The 23,728-nt window shown below is 39.7% G+C and overlaps 1 protein-coding gene across 2 annotated transcripts in view; it reads left to right on the top strand.

The window, feature by feature from the left end:
- SLC6A18 (solute carrier family 6 member 18) overlaps nt 1-23,728 on the top strand; it is a 59,245-nt gene that overhangs the window by 32,634 nt on the left and 2,883 nt on the right. For both annotated transcript variants that reach the window (XM_069076390.1, XM_069076400.1), the window contains 7 exons: nt 357-467; nt 9,425-9,537; nt 12,218-12,346; nt 15,252-15,408; nt 18,849-19,053; nt 19,981-20,140; nt 21,918-22,080. In XM_069076390.1, the coding sequence (XP_068932491.1) occupies nt 357-467; nt 9,425-9,537; nt 12,218-12,346; nt 15,252-15,408; nt 18,849-19,053; nt 19,981-20,140; nt 21,918-22,080 (1,038 nt within the window). The remainder of the gene's footprint in view (nt 1-356; nt 468-9,424; nt 9,538-12,217; nt 12,347-15,251; nt 15,409-18,848; nt 19,054-19,980; nt 20,141-21,917; nt 22,081-23,728) is intronic.

Raw genomic sequence — 23,728 nt, forward strand, 5'->3', positions numbered from 1 at the left:
TTAAACTGAATGGAACCACAGGTACATGCAGTAGACACAGAGGAGACACAGTAGACACTGTCCAGTTTCCTAGTTAAACCTCATAAGCAATGTATAAATGGAAAGTGTAACTATTATAATACCACCAGAAGATGCCTTGGTCCTGGCTACTTATTTCCAGTCTCCAAACTCTTTCTAGAAAACTCCCCTTGGCAGCTCTCCTAGTGAAAGATGTATGGACAGTGTGGGCCATGGAGTTGTCCCCATATGGTGTATCTCAGGGGTTTCTAAAGATCTTAGCAACAATTCAAGTAATACATAAGGAAAATGTTCCCTGGTTCAGTAACCACTCACTATTTCTCCATTCTTTTGTGCAGGCCATTTATTTTACTGCCCTCTTTCCTTATCTGGTCTTGACCATCTTCCTCATCCGAGGACTCACTCTACCTGGAGCTACTGAAGGATTAATTTACCTCTTTACACCTAATGTAAGTACAGGTAGGTCTTGCTGAGTCTGTATAAAGGGGCCCACACCACTGGACAGTTTGGAAAAATCAGTTTAAAAAAGACACCCCCACAATTCTATGTCAGTTCTCAGTACAAGATAAGTTGGGCTGAAATGACGAATCAAAGTTTGTGATGCAGCCATTTGCCTTGGGCCAGAAGAGCTCAGCCCTAGTTTTTCTTGACTACTATTAAAAAGCAATAGGTTTGATTTGAGATAAACAAATTTAATAAACCTACTCTCAAGTGAAAACTAGCCCAAATACCTTCCCTTGTTTAGCAAAGTTATCAAACAGAACCTAGTTCTTAAAGATCTGTGTGTCTCCCAACAGCCTTATTATTGGCTCCCTGTTGGGTAAACAAATTCCTTACCTGCATGAAGTAAACTGATAATGTTAGCAGCAGTCCTCTTTCAAAGTATATTAAATCTTGTGTAAGGTTCTTCTTCTACTGAGACCATCTGGTTACTAAATGTCCTCAGAAGGACCCTAGGATCCGACATTTAGGGCTAGAAGAAATCTTAAGTCATCTATTTCAAACTCCTCTTTTTACAAATGAGGAAAAGAAAACCCAGAGAGGTTCAGCGACTTACCCAAGGTCACACTGGCAGTAAGTGACAGAGAACAGATTCAGACCTCTGACACCAGATCCAGTCCTCTCCAGACTACATTTTTATTTTTATTTTTCCCCCAATTACATATCAAAACAATTTTTAGGGTCCATTTTTACAATATTTTGAGTTCCAAAGTTTTCTCCCTCCTTCCCTCCTCTTCCTTTTTAAAATGGTAGGCAATTTGATATGAGTTATACGTGTGCTATCATGTAAAACATATTTCCATATTAGTCACAGTTGTAAAAGAAGAAACTAACCAAAAGGAAGAAAAATCATGAAAAAGAATAAAGTCAAAAAATATGCTCTGATCTGCATTCAGAGTCTATCAGTTCTTTATCTGGAGGTGGATAGCCTTTTTCTTCATGAGTCCTTTGTACTTGTCTTGAATCATTGCGTTGCTTAGAAGAGCTGAGTCATAATAGTTGCTCATCACACAATGTTACTGATATTGTGTATGGTGTTTTCCTGGTTCTGCTCATTTCACTTTACATCAGTTCACACAAGTCTTTCCTGGTTTTTCTGAAATCTGTCTGTTAATCATTTCTTATTGCACAATAGTATTCCATTACATTCATATACCACTGCTTGTTCAGCCATTCTCCAATTGATGGGCATCACCTCAGTTTCTAATATTTTGCCACCACAAAAAAGGCTGCTATAAAAATTTTTGCACATGTAGGTCTTTCCCCCTGTTTTTATGATCTCTTTGGGATACCGACCTAGTAGTGGTATTGCTGGATCAAAGGGAATGGATAGTTTAGTTGCCCTTTGGGCATAGTTCCAAATTGTTCTCCAGAATGGTTAGATACATTCACAACTCTACCAACAATGCATTAGTGTCTCAATTTTCCCACATCTTCTCCAACATTTATCATATCCCTTTTTTTGTTGTATAAACCAGTCTGATAGGTATGAGGTGGTATGTCAGAGTTGTTTTAATTTGCATTTCTCTAATCAAAAGTGATTTAGATAATTTTTTCATATGACTGTAGATAGCTTTAATTTCTTCATCTGAAAACTACCTGTTAATATCTTTTGACCTTTATCAATTGGGGAATGGCTTGTATTCCTGTAAATTTAACTCAGTTCTCTTTATATTTGATATATGAGACCTTTATCAGAGACACTTGCTGTAAAGATGGTTTCCTAACTTTCTGCTTTCCCTCTAATCTTGGTTTCATTGATTTTGTTTTACAAAAGTTTTTTTTAATTTTAATATAATCAAAATTATGTATTTTACATTTTGTAATGCTCTTCATCCCATTTGATCATGAATTCTTCCCTTCCCCCATAGATCTGACAGATAGACTATTCCTTGCTCTTCTAATTTGCTTATGGTGTCACCCTTTATATCTAAAGCATGCCCCCATTTTGACCTTATCTTAGCATACTGTGATAGTAATGGCAATTAAAGATTCCCCTGTATTGGGCTTGGTTTTCAAATTGATTGTATTAAAACCCAGAGCTTGTTAATCCCACCTGTGGGATTTTTGATGTGAAAAGAAAGTCCTGAACTGGGAGGAGCTGGTGACGTAGATTTGCAGAGACAAGAGAGAGGCAGAAGAAACTTCTTTTTGGAAGCAGCACCTCGTGGAGAGAGAGAGAGAGACTAAGAGAATTGCTGGTGGCCGCTTTGAATTGCCCTGGACTTTTGAGACTTGCCCCCTGAGCTGCCAAGGACTGAGGAGACATGGCTGTTTTGCTGGTACTTTGTCTGTCTGTTTTGATGTTATTTTGCCAGATTTGTCCACTGGTGAAAGACTGTCTTGTTGAAGAAGTCCTGGAACCTGGCTGTTCGCTAAGAAGCCCTGAGACTGTCCTGCAGACAGAGAGTGAATACTGTCCACTGGTGAAGGACAGTGCTGTTGTTGCAGGGGTCTGGAGACTGTCCTGCAGACAGAATGAATACTGTCCACTGGTGAAGGACAGTGCTGTTGTTGCAGGGGTCTGGAGACTGTCCTGCAGACAGAATGAATACTGTCCACTGTGAAGGACAGTGCTGTTGTTGCAGGGGTCTGGAGACTGTCCTGCAGACAGAATGAATACTGTCCACTGGTGAAGGACAGTGCTGTTGTTGCAGGGGTCTGGAGACTGTCCTGCAGACAGAGTGAATACTGTCTACTGGTGAAGGACAGTGCTGTTGTTGCAGGGGTCTGGGAGCCTTTCTGTTGGTTCAGAAGCCCTGAAGAAGGATTTTCTTGTTGTATGTTTACAGAAATCCTGGGAGAGGGCTTTGCTAATGTGTTCAGGGGTTCTAGGACTGTTCTACAGACAGAGGATAAATTCATGAAGGGACTGGCAATGTATCTTATGGCCTTGCTAAGCCTTGTCTCCCCAGGAACTAAGATTGCTGAGAACTTGCCTCATGTCAAGATGAAGAAAAGACCTCCATTTGGGTATTAAGTGCTGTGTTTAAACTTGATGTAACTCTGGGGTAGATTCAATTGTGATCCAGGGGTGGGGAACTTTTGACCTTTTTGTATTCTGTGGTTGAACAAATGAATGTAGTTTACTTGTGTTTGGAAACTAATCTCCATTTGAGAAGAGGGGCTTTGTGGTGGACTTAATTAAGGTATAGCCTAGGGGTGGAGAAGTATTTAGAACAGGGACTTTGTAATTGATTGAATGATTGGAAGGTCCTGGGGTGGGGTAGTACTTGGAGATTATTTAATCACCCTTAGTAAATGCTGTATTTTGAATGATGTCATGTTTTGATCTTCTCTGTTCTTGGTTTGTCACTGAATAAAATAGAGAGCACCTATGCTGGTATTTTGAACCTGGGAAGTTGCCTTTCCTTGGCATTACATTACACATACTGCATGAGATGTTAGTCTATACTAGTTTGTGTCTATTATTTTTGAGTTTTCCCAGCAGTTTTTGCCAAATAGTAAGTTCTTATCCCAAAGGCTGGGGTCTTTGGGTTTATCAAATACTAAGTTACTATGGTCATTGATTACTGTGTTTTGTGTACCTAAACTATTCCACTGATCCACCACTCTATTTCTTAGCCAGTACCAGATAGTTTTGATGATTATTGCTTTAATAACATAGTTTGAGATCTGGAATTGGCAGGCCATCTTCCTTTGTATTTTTTTTTCATTAATTCCCTTGATATTCTTGACCTTTTTTGTTCTTCCAGATGAATTTTGTTGTTATTTTTTCCACCTCTATCAAACAATTTTTTCGTAGTTTGATTGGTATAGTACTGAATAAGTAAATTACTTTAGGCAAAATTATCATTTTTATTTTATTACCTTGGCTTACCCATGAGCAATTGATATTTTTCCAGTTGTTTAGATCTGACTTTATTTGTGTGAAAAATGTTTTGAAATTGTGTTCATATAGCTCCTGGGTTTGTCTTGGTAGATGGACTTCCAAGTATTTTACATTGTTTATGGTCATTTTAAGCAGAATTTTTCTATCTCTTACTGCTGGGCTATGTTGGTCATATAAAGAAATGCTGGTGATTTATGTGAGTATATCTTATGTCTTGTAACTTTCTTAAAGTTGTTAATTATTTCAGGTAGTTTTTTAGTTTATTCTCTAGGGTTCTGTAAGTATACCATTATATTATCTGCAAAGAGTGATAGTTTTGTTTCCTCAGTGCCTATTCTAATTCCTTCTTTTTCTTTTTCTTCTCTTATTGCTATAGCTAACATTTCTGGTATTATATTAAATAATAGTGGTGATAATGGGTACCCTTGCTTCACCCCTGATCTTATTGGGATGGTTTCTCACTTCTCTCATTAGAGATAACCCATGCTGATGGTTTTAGATAGATACTGCTCATCATTTTAAGGAATGTTTCCTTTATTCTTATGTTCTCTATTGTTTTTAATAGGAATGGGTGCTGCATTTTGTCAAAAGCTTTTTCTGCATCTATTGAGATTATCATATGATTTCTGTTAGTTTTGTAATTGATATAGTCAGTTATGCTCATAGTTTTCCTAAATACCACATTGTCATAGTATATAATCCTTGTGATATATTGCTGGAATTGCCTTGCTAGTATTTTGTTCAAATTGCACCAATATTAATTAGGGAAACCAGTCTATAATTTTCTTTCTCTGTTTTAGCTCTTCCCGGTACAGGTATCAGTACCATATTTGTGTCATAAAAGGAGTTTGGTAGAACTCCTTCTTTGCTTATTTTTCCAGATAGTTTATATAGTATTGGAATTAATTGTTCCTTGAATGTTTGGTGGAATTCACTTGTGAACCCATCATGCCCTGGGGATTTTTTCTTAGGTAGTTCATTGATGGCTTGTTCAATTAATTTTTTCTAGGATGGTGTTATTTAGGCTTTCTATTTCCTGTTTTGTAATGCAGATGATTCATATTTTTACAAATATTTATCAATTTCACTCAGACTGCCAGATTTATTGGCTTATAATTGGACAAAATATTCCTAATGATTGCTTTTTCTTCATTGATGGTGATTTTACCTTTTTATTTTTGATACTGGATTTTTTTCTTTCTTTTTTTTTAAATCAAATTAAATCAAATGGCTTATCTATTTTTTTTTCCATAAAACCAGCTCCTAGATTTACTTATTAGCTCAATAGTTTGTTTTTGTTTTTTATTTTCAATCTTATTAATCTCACCTTTGATTTTCAGGATTTTCAATTTGGTGCTCAATTGGGGATTTTTAATTTGTTCTGATTTAGTTTTTTTAGTTGTATGCCCAATTCATTGATCTGTTCTTTTTTTTAATTTTGTTGATGTAAGAATTTTAGAGAAATAAATTTTCCCCTAAGTACTGCTTTGTCTGCATTCCATAAATTTTGGTATGTTGTCTCATTGTTGTCATTCTCTTCAATGAAATTATTGATTTTTTAATATGATTTGTTCTTTGACCCACTTATTTTTAGGATTAGATTATTTAGTTTCTAATTAATTTTTAATCTATCTTTCCACTGTCCTTTGCTGAATGTAATTTTTATTGCATTATGATTGGAAAAGAACATATTTAATATTTCTTCCTTTCTACATTTGATTTTAAGGTTTTTATGCTCTGATAGACAGTCAATTTTTGTGTAGGTGCCATATGCTGCTGAGAAAAGATATATTCCTTTCTATTCCCATTCAGTTTTCTCCAAAGATTTTTCATATCTAACTTTTCTAATATTCTCTTTACCTCCCTAGTTTCCTTCCTGTTTTTATTTTTTGTTTGTTTTATCAAGTTCTGAGAGAGAATAGCTGAGGTCTCCACTAGTATAATCTTGCTGTCTACTTCTTCCTATAACTCACTTAATTTCTTCTTTAAAATTTTCGATGCTATACTACTTGGTGCTTACATGTTTAGTATTGATATTACTTCATTGTCTGGGGTACCTTTTAGGAAAATGTAGTTTTCTTCCTTATCTCTTTTAATTACATCTATTTTTGCTTTTACTTTGTCTGAGATCAGGATTGTTATACCTGCTTTTTTTTTTTTAACTGGAGCATAATAGATTCTACTCCAGCGCCTTACCTTTACTCTGTTTGCTCCTCTTTGCTTCAAGTGTGTTTCTTGTAAGCAACATGTAGGAGTCTGGGTTTTGATCCACTCTGCTATCCACTTGTATTTTATAGGGGAGTTCATCCCATTCACATTCACTGTTATGATTACTAACTGTGTATTTCACTCAATCCCACTTTTCCTCCTGTCTATCCCCTCTCTCCTTTTACTCTTTCCCTCCTCACCAGTGTTTTGCTTCTGTCTATACCTCCCCTGATCTGCCCTCCCTTCTGTTCCCCTGCCCCTTTATTTAATCTCCTCCCCTCTTACTTCCCTGTTGGATAAGATAGATGTCCATATTCAACTGATTATGTATATTATTCCCTCTTTGGGCCAATACTGATGAGAGTAAGGTTCAAGCAATGCCCACTGCCCACCCTCCTATCTACCCCTCTAGTATAATAGGTCATTTGTGCCTCTTCATGTGAAATAATTTACCCTGTTCTATCTCTCCCTTCCTTCTGCATCCAGTGTGCTTCTCTTTCTCATCCCTTAATTATTTTTATTTCCTCAAACTCACGTTATACCTGTGCCCTATATGTATATCCCTTACAGCTGTACTATTAGTGATACAATTTTTAAGATTTACATGAATCATTGCCCCATGTAGGGATGTAAACAGTTTAGCTCTATTGAATCCCTTGTATTTTCTTTTCCTTTTTTTTTTTTACCTGTTTATGCATCTCTTGAGTCTTGATATTGTAGATCAAATTTTTGGTCTAATTCTTGTCTTCTTATGAAAGCTTGAAATTCTTACATTTCATTGAATCATCCTTTTCTCCCTTGATGCATTATGCTTAATTTTTCCAGGTAAGTGATTCTTGGTTGTAACCCTAGATACTTTGCATTCTGGAATACATGTTTAATGACCTGTGATCTTTTAATGTTGCAGCTGCTTAAGTCCTGTGTATCTTGATTGTGGCTCCCCAATATTTGAATTGTTTCTTTCTGGTCACTTGCATTATTTTCACCTTCACCTGATAGTTCTGAAATTTTGTTGCAATATTCCTTGTAGTTTTTATTTTGGGATCTGTTTCCTGAGGAGATTGGTGAATTCTTTCAATACCTATTTCCAACTTTAGTTCCAAGATATTAGGGCAGTTTCCCTTGGTAATTTTTTAAATTATCCTGTCCAGTTCCTCTTTTTGATTATGGCTTTCTTGTAGTCAAGTGATTTTGACATTGACTCTCCCGGATCTATTTGCCAGGTCAGTTATTTTCTCCATAAGGTATTTTATACTTTCTTCTATTTTTTCATTCTTTTGGATTTGTTTGTTTGATTCTTGATGTCACATAGAATCATTAGCTTCCACTTGCTCGATTCTAGTTTTTAAGTAGTTTTTTTTTCCTCCATTAGCTTTTGTACTTTCTTTTCTATTTAACCAAGAGTTGTTTTCTTCAGTGAATTTTTGCATCTCTTTTTCAATTTGGCCGATTCTGCCTCTTAAGCAGTTATTTTCTTTTTCCAAGTTGTTGACTTTTTTTTTTATAACTTTCTTACTTCACTCTCATTTCTTTTCCCAATTTTCTTCTATCAATTTTAGCTGTTTTTTGAGTTCTCCATGAGTTCTTTCTGGTCTTGAGACCACTGTCCATTTTCCTTTGGAGTTTTTCCCTCCCAAAGGTATTTTGACATTGCTGTTCTCTTCTGAGTTTGTGTCTTGATCTTCCCTGTCACCATAATAACTTTCCATGGTCAGATTCTTTTTTGTTGTTGTTGTTTTTGTTGTTTTGATCATTGTTTTTGGCCTTTTCCCTTTCTTTTAAACTTGAGCTCTGCTCCTGGGGTGCAAGGGCCACAGTCTCAGGTTTCTTGTGTCGGAGACTGCAGGTCATTCCTATTTACATGGTGTTGCACAGATGTTGCCCTACAGGTCTATGGGGGATCCTCATGTTCATTGATGTGTTGAGGGGGTAGAGTGAGGTGTGGCTGGTGCTGCTAGAGGATGTAGGGATCTGGAAGCTTTCCTGGTGCTGAGCTGGGGTCCTAGTATTGGTATTTGGTATGTGCCGAAGCCAATGGAATGTTTTTGGATTTCCCTGGGGATACACTGAAGCATGTGGAGATCTAGCTGTTGGAGGTTGTCTCTTTGCCTGGGTCTACACTGAAGCATATAGAGGTTCTCAGAGCTGGAGTCTGTCCATGCCCCTGGCTATGCTGAGGCACATGGGGGGTCCTGGTGTTGGTGTTTGCCTGCTTCACTGCACTGAGGCTCAGGATCTACCACTGATTTGCTGAGGTGAGACTTGTTGTTGGTTTACCGGGACACTTCCTGTCTTGGGCTGCACTCACCTTTACCCAAGTGAGACAGATCTTTCCTGTGATCTTCCAAGTATTTTGGGCTCAAAGATTGTTTCACCCTATCCTTTTGTTGGTTCTACTGCTCTAGGATTTGTTTTGGGGTGCTATTTTATGGTTGTTTGGAGGTGAATATAGGAGAGTTACCATGATTTACTGCTTAGTCTTCCATCTTGGCTCCTGGAAGTCCTGTTCAGACTGATTTTTAAAGATGGCAGTAAAATTAATTGGGCACTGGTAAAGCCAGACTAGGACATCATTCTTTGGTCTTACAGGTAATAATTTGAACTAGATGATTTTTCCAGATGCTTTCTAAAACCATCATTCTATTGGACAATCCATTAAAATTCCTTAAGCCCCAGCATTCTTATCTGTAAAGTGAGCATAAAATATTATGTGCCTTATGTCCCTCATAGCATTGTTGAGAAGCACACATGAGATAATATCTGCAAAAGTATTTTGCAACTATTAAGTAATTTTAAATGGAAATGATAACTGTTATTACAATTGCTGTTATTCTCTAATTTCAGATGAGCATTCTCCAGAATCCCCGGGTATGGCTTGATGCAGCTACTCAGATCTTTTTTTCCCTTTCTCTGGCTTTTGGAGGACACATTGCATATTCAAGTTACAATCCACCCAAGTAAGAAGAGTTATTGTTTTGGTTGTAGTTTGATAGCATTAAGGCTAACAAAATCATCATTTCTCATCTTGGGTTCTTAGGGAATACTTCCTTCTGAACTTTTACAGTGGTAACAACCATGACATTATCTTCACATTGCACCATTCTTCAAAAGAAAATGAATGGCATTTCTACCAATTAATATTCCATTTGCTGAGGCATAAGGAAGCAAATAAACAATTTTTTAGAAGTCACTTTTTTCTATGAGGCCCCAGAGAATTACTTGAAAGGAAGATCCTTGATTCATCTCCATGACTAATGCCCTCTCTTATGGCCTGTGTGTTCCAAAGTTGCCCAACATGTATCCAGGAAGCAACTTAGATGTATGAGGAGTCTAGCTGGGTAAAAAGTACAGGAAGTCATTGATTTTTGCTATAGTCTATTCCTGGAAACCATATTATAAAATGAACTGTCCTAAAGTGGATCATATTTTCCCATAGGAGAAATGTTATAATTGGGTTTTGTGGTCCCTACACTATATAATTTTTTTTTATTTTTTGCTTTTTGGAGGGCAATTGGGGTTAAATGACTTGCCCAAGGTCACATGGCTATTTTTTTGTGTTAAGTGTCTCATCCAGATCTAAACCCAGGTCTTCCTGACTCCAGAGCTGGTGCTCTAAACAACAACAATATAGCAGCAATAAACCTCTACCATATTTTAAAATGGCAAAATTATGCTCTATACATCAATTATACATTTGTCATACAGATCTACTATGAAGTATTCCTACAGTACATAAAAATACAATTCGTCTATGGAAAAAATTTTATTTAAAACTAACGTGAGAGCTATAATAAACATTAAACAAGTCATTAGCAAGATTTTGGTTGAATTCCTATAACTAAAAAGGGCATTTAAAAATGCTTTGTATAACCAGATCCCTTTTTTTAAATACCTATGTTAAAAACTGTTTTTATCTGTAATAGGGAAAAAAATAAAAATATCAAATTAGAAAAAAAAGTTACTAAGAAAAATTTGATTTAATACTTTATTTATTCAATAAATTGTCCTCTACAAAGAAGAAATGGTCAGAAGTCATCTCATTCCATAGGCCTTTAAGTTGGGTTAAGGGTTAGAATCACTTTTTGCAAGTAGCCTGCGGTTATAGAGGTAGTATGTCTATAAACTGTTAAATGAGTAGATTATAAAAGCAAAATCTGAATTATACACTTGTGGTAAAGAACACAGGCTGAATAAATCATGTAATTACAAATAAAGTTTGGATGACCTGTATTCTGTAAAATAAAATGCATAAGTAAATTGTAAGACATGTTCTGGATGACATGTTCTAGTGAAACAAGAGATTTGTAACATCAGTGGCAATAATTTCAGGTGATATTTATTAAGTGCCTGCTACATACAGAAAAAGGTGGTAGGTGCTGGGCAGACACAAAATTCATATCCAACATTGTCCCTGTCCTCACAGAGATTATAGCCTCCTGGGAAAATATGACACACACATAAACAAGCGAAGTTCAATATATTATGTTACAAAGACATCAGAGGTACAAGCAAAATGCTAGAAAGTGGGGGAAGGTTTTCTGGGTGAGATGTCATTTGAGTTGAGCTGTGAAGAATGGAGGGCAGGAAGAATTCCTTGGCATTTTAACTCTGGAGAAGGAGAGAAAAGGATTTTAACCAGTGAAGATGGGGGAGCCAGGCAAGTGCTTCCGAGGCAACTAATTGGTTACAGGGAATGGGGAGTTAAAAATAACACCCAGGTTGTGAGGCCAGGTTGCTGGGAGGATGGCAGTACCCTTGACAATTACAGGGAAGTATGAAAGAGAGGAAGACTTGGGGAGGAAGAGAACAGGTTAAGCTTGAGATGCCCAGTTCTAAATGCCCAAAAGGATGTCTGGTATGTTAAGCCCAGCACTTAGAACAGGGCCTGCACATAGTACACACTTCATAAATGTTCATCGACTGATTGACTTCCATGACCTCAATGCTGCAGCCAAACTGAAGTGCTCCCTGCCCTCTGACCCTGAGGCTGTTACACCCAGGGGCCTTTTCTTAGACTATCCCCCATATCTGCAACTCCCCTTCTTTCTTTCACAGGAATGACTACAAGAAAGACAGCATCATCATAGCCTTTAAAATCTAGCTAACAGAAGAATAGCTTTGGAGCAGATGGGACCTTGGAGTCACCTAACCCAAACCCTTCATTTTATAGACGAGGAAACAAAGACACAGAGAGGTTGTGACTTACCCAAGGTCACATGGGTAGCAGGTGACAGAGATGGCATTTGAAGCTGGGTCCTTTGACCCCAAATACTCTTTGCACTGTACCAAGCTGATGCCCTGCTCGCATGCTCACCTTCTCCCAAAAGTGTTCCTGGGTTACCTGGTTGTAAAAACTATGCCCGTCTGAGTTTCCATGGTTCATTGTCAGGACATTTCCAATGCACTTATCATGTAACACTGTGGATTTTAGCTCTCTGTGCTGTCTTCTTATCCCCCTGTAAGCAACTTGAGGGTAGGGAGCCATCACTTATCTGAATTTTCCCCTCCAATGACTAGCACAGTGGGTACTTAGTAAAAATGAGTAAATGTTTATTGTATTATATTATACTCTTATTTTTAAAAAAAACCAAACTCTCTAAACATCAGTGAAAATGCTCTTATTTGTTTCTTTCCCAGGAATGATTGTGAAAAGGATGCTGTTACTATAGCCCTAGTGAACAGCATGACCTCCCTCTATGCTTCTATGGCTGTTTTCTCTGTCCTAGGCTTCAAAGCAACAAATGATTACTGGACTTGCCTGGACAGGTAGGATCCTATTGCTTACACCGAGTCGGAAGCAGAATATTGTCTTTTCTTTGTTTTTTTCTTTTTTGCAGGGTGGGGTGCGCTAGGGCACAGAGAAGGGAAGGATAGGGGAATGGAGTGGCTAAGCAGGAAACCAGAGCTAATAACTGATTTTTTCCAGGAATTAAGTAATGAAGAGAAATATAAACATTATTAATTACTATGCCTAAATGCACATGTTTCATCAATAGTGAAGCCAGGAATAGAATTCAAACTATTCTAACCCCCCAAAAAAGCAGGTATATTGAAAACAAAAAACCTAGAATTTCCCAAGTGTAATAAAAGATAGGGGCAGCTAGGTGGCATGGATATGGAGTGCCAGGCATGGAGTCAGACTCATTTTCATGAGTTCAAATACAGCCTTAGACACTTACTAGCTGGGTGACCTTGTGTAAGTCACTTAGCCCTGTTTGCCCTCAGTTTCCTCATATGTAAAATGAGGTGGAGAAGGAAACGGCAAACTACTCTAGTGTCCTTGCCCAAACCCCAAATGGGGTCACAAAGAGTAGGACATGACTGAAATGTCCAAACAACAGTAATAAGAATGAGAGAGATAGAAATCAAAAGTTTTTCTTGGGATGCTTGGTATGCATGTTCCATATATTTGTAAAAGTGTGCTATGGTCTTGGGTTGTCAATCTCCAAGTTAACACACTTAATCGAGGAGAAAATAACTATCTCCTAATGTAATAATGCTAGACAAAAAACTACAAATAAAACCAATAGAATAATCTACTTCCCAATAAATTTTGATAAGCACCAGGAAAAGAAGTATGTGATATAAAGTGTCTTAACCAAAGATTCATTGTATTTCATTGTACTTCCCAAGCTGCAAACTAAAGTAAAGTACCTGGAGCTTCATCCAAGAAAATGAAATTTAGAACCCAATGATATCACCTATACTCCTTTAGCAACATAGAAACAGCTGAGCTAAATACCCAGTTAGCACAATTATTTGTTCAAAATAGGAAGCTATGAACAGTTGCTTCCTTCCTCTTCCCAGAAATTGCATCCCAGGCGAGTTCCTTCTCAGTCCATCCCCATCCCAGGCTACTGCTCAGGGAATCCTCAGCAGTGGACTTCTGGCACCTCTACGTGTCTTCTCCCAATGATTCAAATGTCCTAGGGTCTATCCCACATATGCTCATTAAGAGAATTTGTTTTAAGAAGTTGATAAGAGTGGGGGTGGCTAGGTGGCACAGTGAATAGAGCACTGGCCCTGGAGTCAGGAGGACCTGAGTTCAAATCCAGCCTCAGACACTCTACTAGCTGTGTGGCCTTGGGCAAGTCACTTAACCCCAATTGCCCTCCCCACTGCAAAAAAAAATTGATAAGAGGTCACATTTTGGTTTTCTTTCACTTGCTTATCCTTGCACTTAGATGATCATTTATAGCTCTGTTCAACTGTAGACAGGGTCAGCTGGGCTCCATAGAAGCTGATGGGCTGCCTTTTTTTCCTCTTCTTTGTTTTCTTCATTTTCATCATAATTATCAATATGAACCCCTTGGTTATATGTGGCTATCATCATGTATTCATTTGAATTTTTGTTTAGTTGTTATTTAGTCATGTCCAGCTCTTCATGACCCCGTTTGGGGTTTTCTTGCCAAACATATTGAAGTGATTTGTCACTTCCTTCTCTGGATCAATTTACAGATGAGGAAACTGAGGCAAGCAAGGTTAAGTGATTTGTGCAGGGTCACACAGCTAGTAAGTGTGTGAGGCTGGATTTGAACTCAGGTGTTCCTGACTCTAAGCCCAGTGTTCTATCCACTTGCCCCACTTAGCTATCCCTATTCATTTGTGTTACTGAGGAGCTATGGTCAGCAGAGATGACAAAAACCAGGAAAAAAAACTTCTAAACCTTATTTTAGCTAACTTTTTCCACCTTCTTCCTACCCCCACCTCTCCACACAGAAGGAGCTACTCACCAGCAGCAGGAGATTATTAGCCTGGTTGTGTTGCACAACCTGATGTTTCCTCTGTTTTACCCCAGGTGCTAGTGATAGAATCTCTAAACTTGGAATTTCAGGCATTGTGCTAAGTCCTGGGGTGACATTCTGAGGGCATGACCTGCTTCCCAGAACCCATCAAAAATGCCATATTTGTTTGTTAAAGCTTATTGGCTCTGCTCTTCCTGCTCAGGGGATTTACCACATGATAATGCAAAGGAAGTTGAACCTATCTTTGGCCTGACCCCATGGCCGCTTTATCAGTCTTAGAAGAATTCAATGCCCTCTTCAAAAGAGAAAATCTACCTCAGCACAGAATTTATTGGATTTCATAGTTAAGGCAAAGTTTCCTCTACATGTGACACAGATAAGGGGTTTTTGTTGTTCACTTATTTCAGTCGTGTCCAACTCTTCGTGACCCCATTTCAGGTTTTCTTATCAAAGAGACTGGAGTGGTTTGCCATTTCCTTCTCCAGCTCATTTTACAAATAAGGAAACTGAGGCAAACAGGGTTAAGTGACTTGCCCAGGGTCACACAGATCGGATTTGAACTCAGGGAGCTGAGTCTTCCTGACTCCAGGCCTGGCACTCTATGTGCCAGCTAGCAGCCCTAGAGAGGGGGTTAGGCGATTCTAATTAAGTTACTCCTCCCCAAAAGAGACATTGATACCCTATCCCCTTTGTGGGTATAGACATGGGAGTATCTCACAGTAATTTCTAAAATATGGATCTGGAGGAATTAAGCCCCATCTTGGAAAACTTTCCCTAACAGTTATTTCCTAGAAAATGATGCACCCCTCCCATTGACCACATTTATGGTGGTAATAAACTTGTTTCGAGGCTTCTGAATTCAATGGCCTGATTTTGTGTACACCCAGTAAAATGCTCACAAAGCCATCTGCTCTTCTCTCTCACAGAAACATCATCAGCATCATCAATGAGTTTGATTTTCCAGACCAAAGCATCCAGCGAGATGACTATCTAGCCTGCCTCACACACTTGAATTCAACCCAGTCAGACAGGATGGCACGGCTCCAGCTAAAGAGCTGCCAGCTGCAAGATTTTCTGGACAAGGTAGCAACACTCAGCCCAGACTCTGGGCTCAGTAAGAAACAGTGTGGCTTAGTGGGAAAAGCATGGGATCGATCAGAGGCCCAGGCCTCAAGCTCCTGCCGATTGTTGACTTAGGTCTGTCTGAGACAGGGACGGGGAACCTTCGGCCTCGAGGTCACATGTGGCCCTCTAGGTCCTCAAGTTCCACCCTTTGACTGAATCCAAACTTCACAGAACAGATCCCCTTGATAAAAGGATTCATTCTGTAAAACTTGGACTCAGTCAAAAGGCTGTACTCAATGACCAAGAAGGCCACATGTGGCCTCAAGGCCACAGGTTCCCCATTCCTGGATTCTGAGACCTTGAGAAAGGAGCATGTCTCTTGGCCTCAGTTTCCTTGAGGAGTCATAAAATGAAGGGGATGGACTGAGCTCTAAGGAGATCCATATATAGCATTCATTTGGACACATGCTACCTGGCCTTACCAAGTACTTTTTTCTTTCTAGAAGGGACCTCATTGGCCACCTAGTCCAACATATACCTGAAAAAGAACTCTCATGAGGACATATAAGAAGTGGGCATCCAGACTCTGCTTGAGAACCTGCCCATGAGAAGGAACACACTGCCTCTAGTGGTAGCTTGTTCCACTTTTGGATAGTTCTAATTAACCCCCCCAATTTTATTAAGCACCTACTATGTACCAGACCCTGTGCTTCCTAGTCCTTAGAAGCTTCTCCTTGCTTGAAACTCTTTGAAACTTCCACATGTTGCTCCTGGTTCTTTCCTTCAAGAGCCAAAATAACAAATCTAATAGTTTATGTTTTGCTTAGCCCCAGATGGTAGACCTAGGATCAATGGGTAGCATTTGCAAAGGGGCAAAATTTGCTATAAAACTTCAGGGACATCCATGAACTTGGTCTCATATCACAGGCAGAAAACAGAAAAGGATAAAGGAAGCATTTTTGTTTGCTGTGCCTCCCAGGAAACCCAAATAAATATTGGTTTCTGTTGGAGAATAAATGTTGAGGCAGGGAACTAGGCTTTCCTATGAGAAGAGGGATGAGGCTTCTGCTTGGACCAGAGGGCAGAACTGGGACTCATGGGTGGAGAGTGCAGAGGGGGAGATTTAGGCTTGATGTAAGGAAGAATTTCCTAGCAATTAGATCTGTATAGAAAATGGATTACTTCAAGAGGCAGTAGGCTCCCACCCAATGAAGGTCTTTGAGTTAAGGCTCATTTTAGGTACCTTTGGGGTAAATTTTAGGGAGGCTTCTTATCCAGATCTGGATTAGACTAGAGTAAAAGTTTTTAGCCCTTTTTGTACTATGAGTCCCTCTGACAGTCTGGGGAAGCATAGAGAACCACTCCCCCAGAATTATGGGTTAAAAAGGAAATGCCACATTTTGCTCAGAGATTAGGGAAAATAAAGATATAATTCCCCCCCCCCAGTAAAGTTCACAGATGCCCATAACTCTATCTCTAGCAGGACAGATCAAGTTGGGGACCCCCAGGTTAGGAGCCCCAGGCCTCTAGAAGTCTTCCCCAATTCAGAGATTCAGACATGCGATCATAGGAGGCCACAAAATCCATTTTGATATTGCCCTTTCCCAGACTGAGTCTGTGAACTACATGTAATTGAAAAAGAAAAGGCAGTTAAGAAGGTAGGACTTTAAACACTACTGGAAGGAGCTCTAGAGAATGCCGTGTCCAACCTTCTCATTTGACAGAAGCAGCAACAGAGACACAAGGGAGAAGTTAAGGATGCGACTTTTCTCCCTTCTCTCTCTCCCTTTGTCTCCGCCCCAGTGGCAGAGGAAGCACTCGTGGTAAATTCAGTTAAAGGGGATGGAAAGCTAATGAATTCTCCCCCTTATTTCCCATTAATTTAATGTATGACCACAGTCAATTATAATCTCTTATTGACTCCATAGGTAAAATGGGAAAATCATGTTATGTCCTCACTCACGAGGACCCTACCAATGTGCACTTAAAGGGAATTGAAATCTGTGGTTCAAGTACCACACTGCTGCCTGTTTCATTTAATCATTCCCTCAAAACATCATCTGCTGGAAAAAAATGTACACACACACACATATTTCATTCCACAATATCAACAAATTGCGGCAATTTTAAGTAAGATTAGTGTAGATTCCAACCAAGGGACTCCGATGTCTTCAGCATTGAAGTTTGGCTGTGTTCCTCCTGAATACCTCTATCAAGGGAGAAAGAAAAGGGGAAAGAAAGAAAGAAAGAAAAAGAAGATGAGAAGGGAGGATGGGGGAAGAACTGAAGGAGGGTGAAATAGAAAGAGGAAAGAAATGAGGACGGTTTCTTTGGTTAAAAGCTGGAAAGTTCACCTTCCAGGTCTCCTCTTCAAACCTCTTCATCTCAGAGATGAGGAGACCAAGAGAGGTTAGTGTTTTGTCCAAACTCCCATGTAGAATAAGTGGAGACATGAAAGAAGTGTGTATACATATACTCTGTGCGCAAGCAGAGAATAAAAAATAAAGGCTGAAGTCAGTCCAGACCATCTGTACCCTGCTTAGGCTGCCTAATTGTGGTCAAGAAGATAAGTTTCCAGATCCCCTCCAAGACAAATGAAAAGTTTATCCTGCTATTTGAAGGGCTCTTAAACTGGTTTCTATGACTTTGTTTTAAAAAAAATTGATAACTGCTGTTATTCAGTCCTTCAGTCCTGTTCTTTGTGACCCCCATCTGGGGTTTTCTTGGCAAAGATGCTGGAGTGGTTTGCCATTTCCTTCTCCAACTCATGTTACAGATGAGGAAACTGAGGCAAACAAGGTTAAGTGACTTTCCCAAGGTCACACAATTATTAAGGGTCTGAGGTTGGATTTGAACTCAGGAAGATGAGTCATCCTGACTCCAGGCCCAGCACTCTAACCACTGTGTCACCAATACAATTCATTTCTTTCTTACTCATATTTTATGCATTTAGAAATGTGATTCTGAGGAGTCCATAGATTTCATTAGACTACCAAAGGGATCCAGGATACAAGAAAGCTTAAGAACTTCTGACTTAGTGGTGGCCAGGTGGCGCAGTGAATAGAGCACCAGCCCTGGAGTCAGGAGGACCTGAGTTCAAATCTGGCCTCAGACACAACACAAAACTAGCTGTGTGACCTTGGGCAAGTCACTTAACCCCAATTGCCCCACCTTTCCCCCTCCAAAAATAAAAATAAAAAACCCCAAAAAACAAGAACTTCTGATTTAATTTCTACAAGACCAGACCCAAAATCTCACCTCTGCCACCTCTCACTACCGGGGTGACTTTAGACAAGGCCCTCTGGGCCGGGGTTTCCTTATCTGTAAAAGGAGGGGTTTGGACTAGAAGGCCTTTGAGATCTCCTCCAGCCCTATGGCTTGACTGACTCTGAACCAAAGCTTCCAAACCACAGGATGCCACACGACTGTGCATGTGTCTGTGTCTGTGTGTTCCACAGAGCGCCTCTGGTACCGGCCTGGCCTTTATTGTCTTCACAGAGGCCATCATTCACATGCCTGGCTCTCCTGGATGGGCTGTGCTCTTCTTTGGGATGCTGTTTTCCTTGGGTCTTTCTTCCATGTTTGGGAATATGGAAGGAGTCCTGACACCAATCCTAGACATGCAAATTCTACCCAGGTCAGTCCCCAAGGAATTAATAACAGGTAAGTGAAGAATTAGGTCATTCTTAAAATACTCTTAATTACTCACCTGTTATTCTCTCTCCTCTCTCTCCCCCACCCCACACTCTCCCTCCAAGTTTACTTATCAGTCTGAGTCACCCTCTCTGTCCCCTTCCCCTTTTTCTGGGTTCCTCCTCTAATGGACAGGCTTAGTAACATTATAACCCTCTTAAGAGGGTTAGGGGATCTCTGAGTGGTTTTCGCCAATATAAAAAAGGTGGCCCAACATCATGTGCCCTTCAAGTTTGGGGTTCTCATGCCATCTCCAGCAGAACTTGAGGCAGAGAAAAAGAATGAGAATAGTCCTCCTCCCCCCATCTGTGGCCTAACTCCTACCCCTAATCGAGGCCGTGTCCTCCTATCTACTCAGTATTTTAGCTCTGGAGAAGTAGAACAGATGAAAAGAATAGGGAAGAAAAGGGAAGGGAAGGGACGCAAAGAGAGGAAGGGAATGCAAGAGGGGGAAGGGAAAAGAGGAAGGGAAGGGAAAAAGGGAAGGGAAGAGAGGAAAGGAAGAGAGGTAAAAGGAAGAGAGGAAGGGAAAGGCAGAGGGGAAGAGAAGGGCAGGGAAAATAAGGAGAAGATCTAAAGATGGGCAAACCACTTCCTAGGGATTAGAGTTATCCCAGATTAGAATGGGCACCCTTCCTTCTTTCTGGAGGTAGTGGACTTCCAATCACTCTTCAAACACTGGCTGATGACTTGTCATCTATGTTTTAGAGATGATTTTTAGTGTGGGTATAGGCTGAAGCCCCTTACTACTCTGACAGCTGAGGTTCTGTGAAAAGTGTTTTTAGATGCTTGCAGGTAGTAGAAAAGTATGGTTGCTACTGCCCCTGGATACCATACCCTCTCCCCTTCTTCCTTTCCCTCCCACCCACCAACATAATTTTTTCCCTCCTTTTCCAGCTGTGATGTGCCTAATTTCCTGCCTCTCTGCTCTTTGTTTCACACTACAATCTGGCAATTATTGGCTTGAAATCTTTGACAATTATGCAGCTTCCTTGAACCTGCTGATCTTTGCCTTCTTTGAAGTTATTGGTGTCACCTATGTTTATGGGATGAAAAGGTAACATTAACCTGGCTTGGAGTTCTTTCTTCTTGCAGGGAGTAGGGAACTCCTCAATAATTCTTGAAGGGGATCTGAGATTAGGCCTACCAACCAAACACCTGCCCTCTTCCCTTTGGTAAAGTGAAGAGGGGGAAGGCCCACTGCCCAGGAGCAGCCCAGTAGAAGTCAGATTGCCTGTAGGGGTAAGGAACACAGTCAGTTAGAAGTATCTCCCTCTAAAGGCTTCATTGAAACCCTAAAGTATGCCCACAAAACAAAAGGACCTAGAGGAAGTCCTCTAGCATATTACACGGATTTTCTGTTGGTCTGTGGGAGAATTCATATAACAATTATAGAAGATGAGAAGGCATTTTGACCCATACCAGGAGAGAGAGTAGTGGGAATGTAACCATCTCTAAGGTCACGGACCTATTGAGATATTGAAATCTAGAAGTAAAATATGTTTTTTTATGATCAAAAAATGTTTATCAGAAACATGAAAAGCAGAATAGCACAGTAAATAAAGAACTCACCTTATAGCCAAAAATATTCAAATCCCCTCTCTGACACATCCTGGATATGTGACCCTGGGCAAAGTGCTTAGCTCTCTAGTGCCCTAGGCAACTCTCTAAGACTATAAATTAAAGAGAAGATGCCTCCCTGCATTAATAGAGGGAGTTTCTTCATTCGGAAGTTCTCTATACCAGTAGAACCTGGTCCCTGCTCAAAAACGTTGGTAGCCCTAGGGCCATCTAGAGAATCATTCTACAACATGAAGACTTAAGGAATCATATTTTGTCCCCTTGTGTATGGCTGATTCCAATATGGAAAGAAAGGATATATCTCAAGCATGTCCTGAAACCAGCTGAACAGACCATCTACCAAATAGTGTTTCAAGAGAGAGTAAATGTGATCTGAAATGTCATTTTAGTCATGCTGCTCCATTAGTTTGGGATTTCATTAAGCTGCAGTGCAGAAAATGGACCAGCAGTGTGTTTCCCTTACAAAACAAAAATTAGAGCCGGGAGGTTAAGACCACAGTTTGTGTTCAGTAAGGCTGCATCTTGTTCATTTTGCTTTCAATTGTCTATTTGGGGAGTGGTCTTAGGAAAACTTGAAGGAATGAAGCAGAGATATAAACATGCCTGTTATATCTTCTTATTCCAGTAACTGAAAGGTCAGTGAGTTCAATGGTTGACGATTCCCTCTGCTATTCAGCTCACATCCCCTCCCCCTGTTAGCAGAAGGCTTCATGATTCTGTGAAGCCAAAAAACTCAGCACCTGATAAAGCAATATCTGGCACTGAGCCTTCATGAAGTTAATGGGGCTGGTCCCCAGATAACTCATACCTTATCACTGGGTCTGTATGTAAAGTCATTTCATCTTGAAAGGGCTTGCTGGTTTCCTCCCTGGAAAAAGCTTTTCAGCACTTAATTTGATAACTTCATAGCCTATTTCTTACAAAGAGTCAAATAAAATACGGTTTCATCTATGATATATAATAGTCACCACCCTACTCATAGTGCAAAAAGGGAGAAGGAAAAGGTATCGTTTACATTCAGAACTGCCAAAACTGGAACCTGGAGTATTTTCTTAATAAATACACTGGGTGGTCTGGTGGGGTTTATTAGAATCAGGGGTGTTCATTCTTTGCCAGTAAAGAGGAACTGAAAGATGCCCGTGACATTAAGAAAAGATAACCCTGCTTAGAGAGTCTAACTGAAGAAACTTCTAAGCCAGGGCTAGGGAAGGAGAGGTGGGGCAAGAATGTGAACTGTTCTATTCCTGTGGCAGGTTCTGTGATGATGTGGAGTGGATGACAGGAAGGCGGCCCAACATCTACTGGCAGGTGACGTGGAAAATCATCAGTCCTCTGCTGCTGCTTATCATCTTTGTAGCCTACATCATCCTAATGGCACAAAAGCAGCCAACATATGGATCCTGGGACCCACAATATGTAGGTCTCTTTATTTAATAAATGCAGAGTCCCACCATTCGTCCCTCAGAGCCCAACAAAGAATCAGATTTATCAAATCTCTAGAATCAGTTTAAACTTTAGGGCTGTGGATATTTTTGGACCAAGAATCTACCTCCATAGCAACAAAGACCCAGAGAATCTATAAACTAGATAACCACCACAAAATAATCAAAACAAATCAGATCCACCAATAGCAACATAAGCTGTCCCTTCTTCCCCAAATCTTAATTTTCTAAAACCTGAGTATAGTATATATTTGGACTCTTAATAAGAGGACAATGAAAATTCTAAAGGCAAAAAGGGCAGTAATGATAAAAATTAAATGCCTTTATTTGAATAGAAAGAAAACTTTAAAACTGCCATAGTAAGCATATATTATGATATGCTAATTTTATATAAATATTTATCAGTGCTTAGTTATCCTTTCAAATGTGGTACAACAGATAGAATGCCAAATATACAGTTGGGGAATTGGGTGCAAGTCCTGAATCTCACTAATTGTGTGGTCATAGGAAAGAAATTTAATCTCTCTGGGCCTCAGTTTCCTCATATATAAAATAAGGGAGGGGCGGCTAGGTGGCGCAGTGAGTAAGAGCGCCGGCCCCAGAGTTGGGAGGACCCAGGATCAGTTCCGGCCTCAGATACTTAACACCCACACAAAAAAGAATTGGCTGTGTAACCTTGGGCAAGTTACTTAACCCCAATTGCTTAAAAAAATAAATAAATAAAATGAGGGGAATGGACTCTAGACCAAAAGTGTCAAACTCACAAGTGGCATGCACTTGCAAAATTCCTGAGTGTGCCAGAACCAGATTACAATGTAACTGGGAAATATTTAGCAAAATAAATTAAAACACAAGACAGATGATGTCAATTTGTGGTTTTCTAAGTCAATATGTGGTCTGCAGAGATCCAGTTCTTTTTTGAGCTTGACACCATTGGGCTAGACCATGCTGCAACCCCAAATAATACATCATAACCACTACATGGTTTTCACAGTTTTTTTATCTACAAACATGCCTCACCTAACATTGCTAATTGGGTCCACAAAAACAAAAGGTTAAATGAAATAATTACAGAGGTATATGCATTCAGCAAAATGACATTGTAAAGGCGTAATGGTTATAGGACAGTTCTGAGACTTTACCCTGAGGTTGTGATAATTTATCAATGATGCAATAGTAAAACAACTTTGACTGGGAAAGCCTAAATAAGATTCTGAGGACATCATCTCATCTAAACTATGCTAATTTGAGAGCCAATTTGGTTCTCAAGTACCCAATGCTCTCCTGATCGTAATAAGGTCCTTGAAGCTGCTTTTGTTGCAGGGAAAGCATCCTCAGGAGCCAGAAGTCTTATCCCAGCATTTACCTTTAATGCACAGTACACTTTTATTTTTCTTCTGATCTAGTTAGGACTCTGAGCTCATTGAGCCCAGGAAGGAAGGAGGCTGAGGTGCCTTCCACAGCTAAAGTTCTAAGTCTGAAAACAATAGAAATCTAATTGCTACAGTTGGTGGGAAGCACTCTTCCCATTTCAATTCTTCTTACTGTCAATGATCCTTATTCAAGGGAACTCAAAATGAGGGTACCAGTGGGACCAGCCCACACCACCTCCCCATGCCACT

Source organism: Petaurus breviceps, unplaced genomic scaffold (assembly GCF_028583685.1).
Source record: "Petaurus breviceps papuanus isolate PSGF00001 unplaced genomic scaffold, PetGlider_PUasm1.0 151, whole genome shotgun sequence".
Taxonomy (NCBI): Eukaryota; Metazoa; Chordata; class Mammalia; order Diprotodontia; family Petauridae; genus Petaurus; species Petaurus breviceps.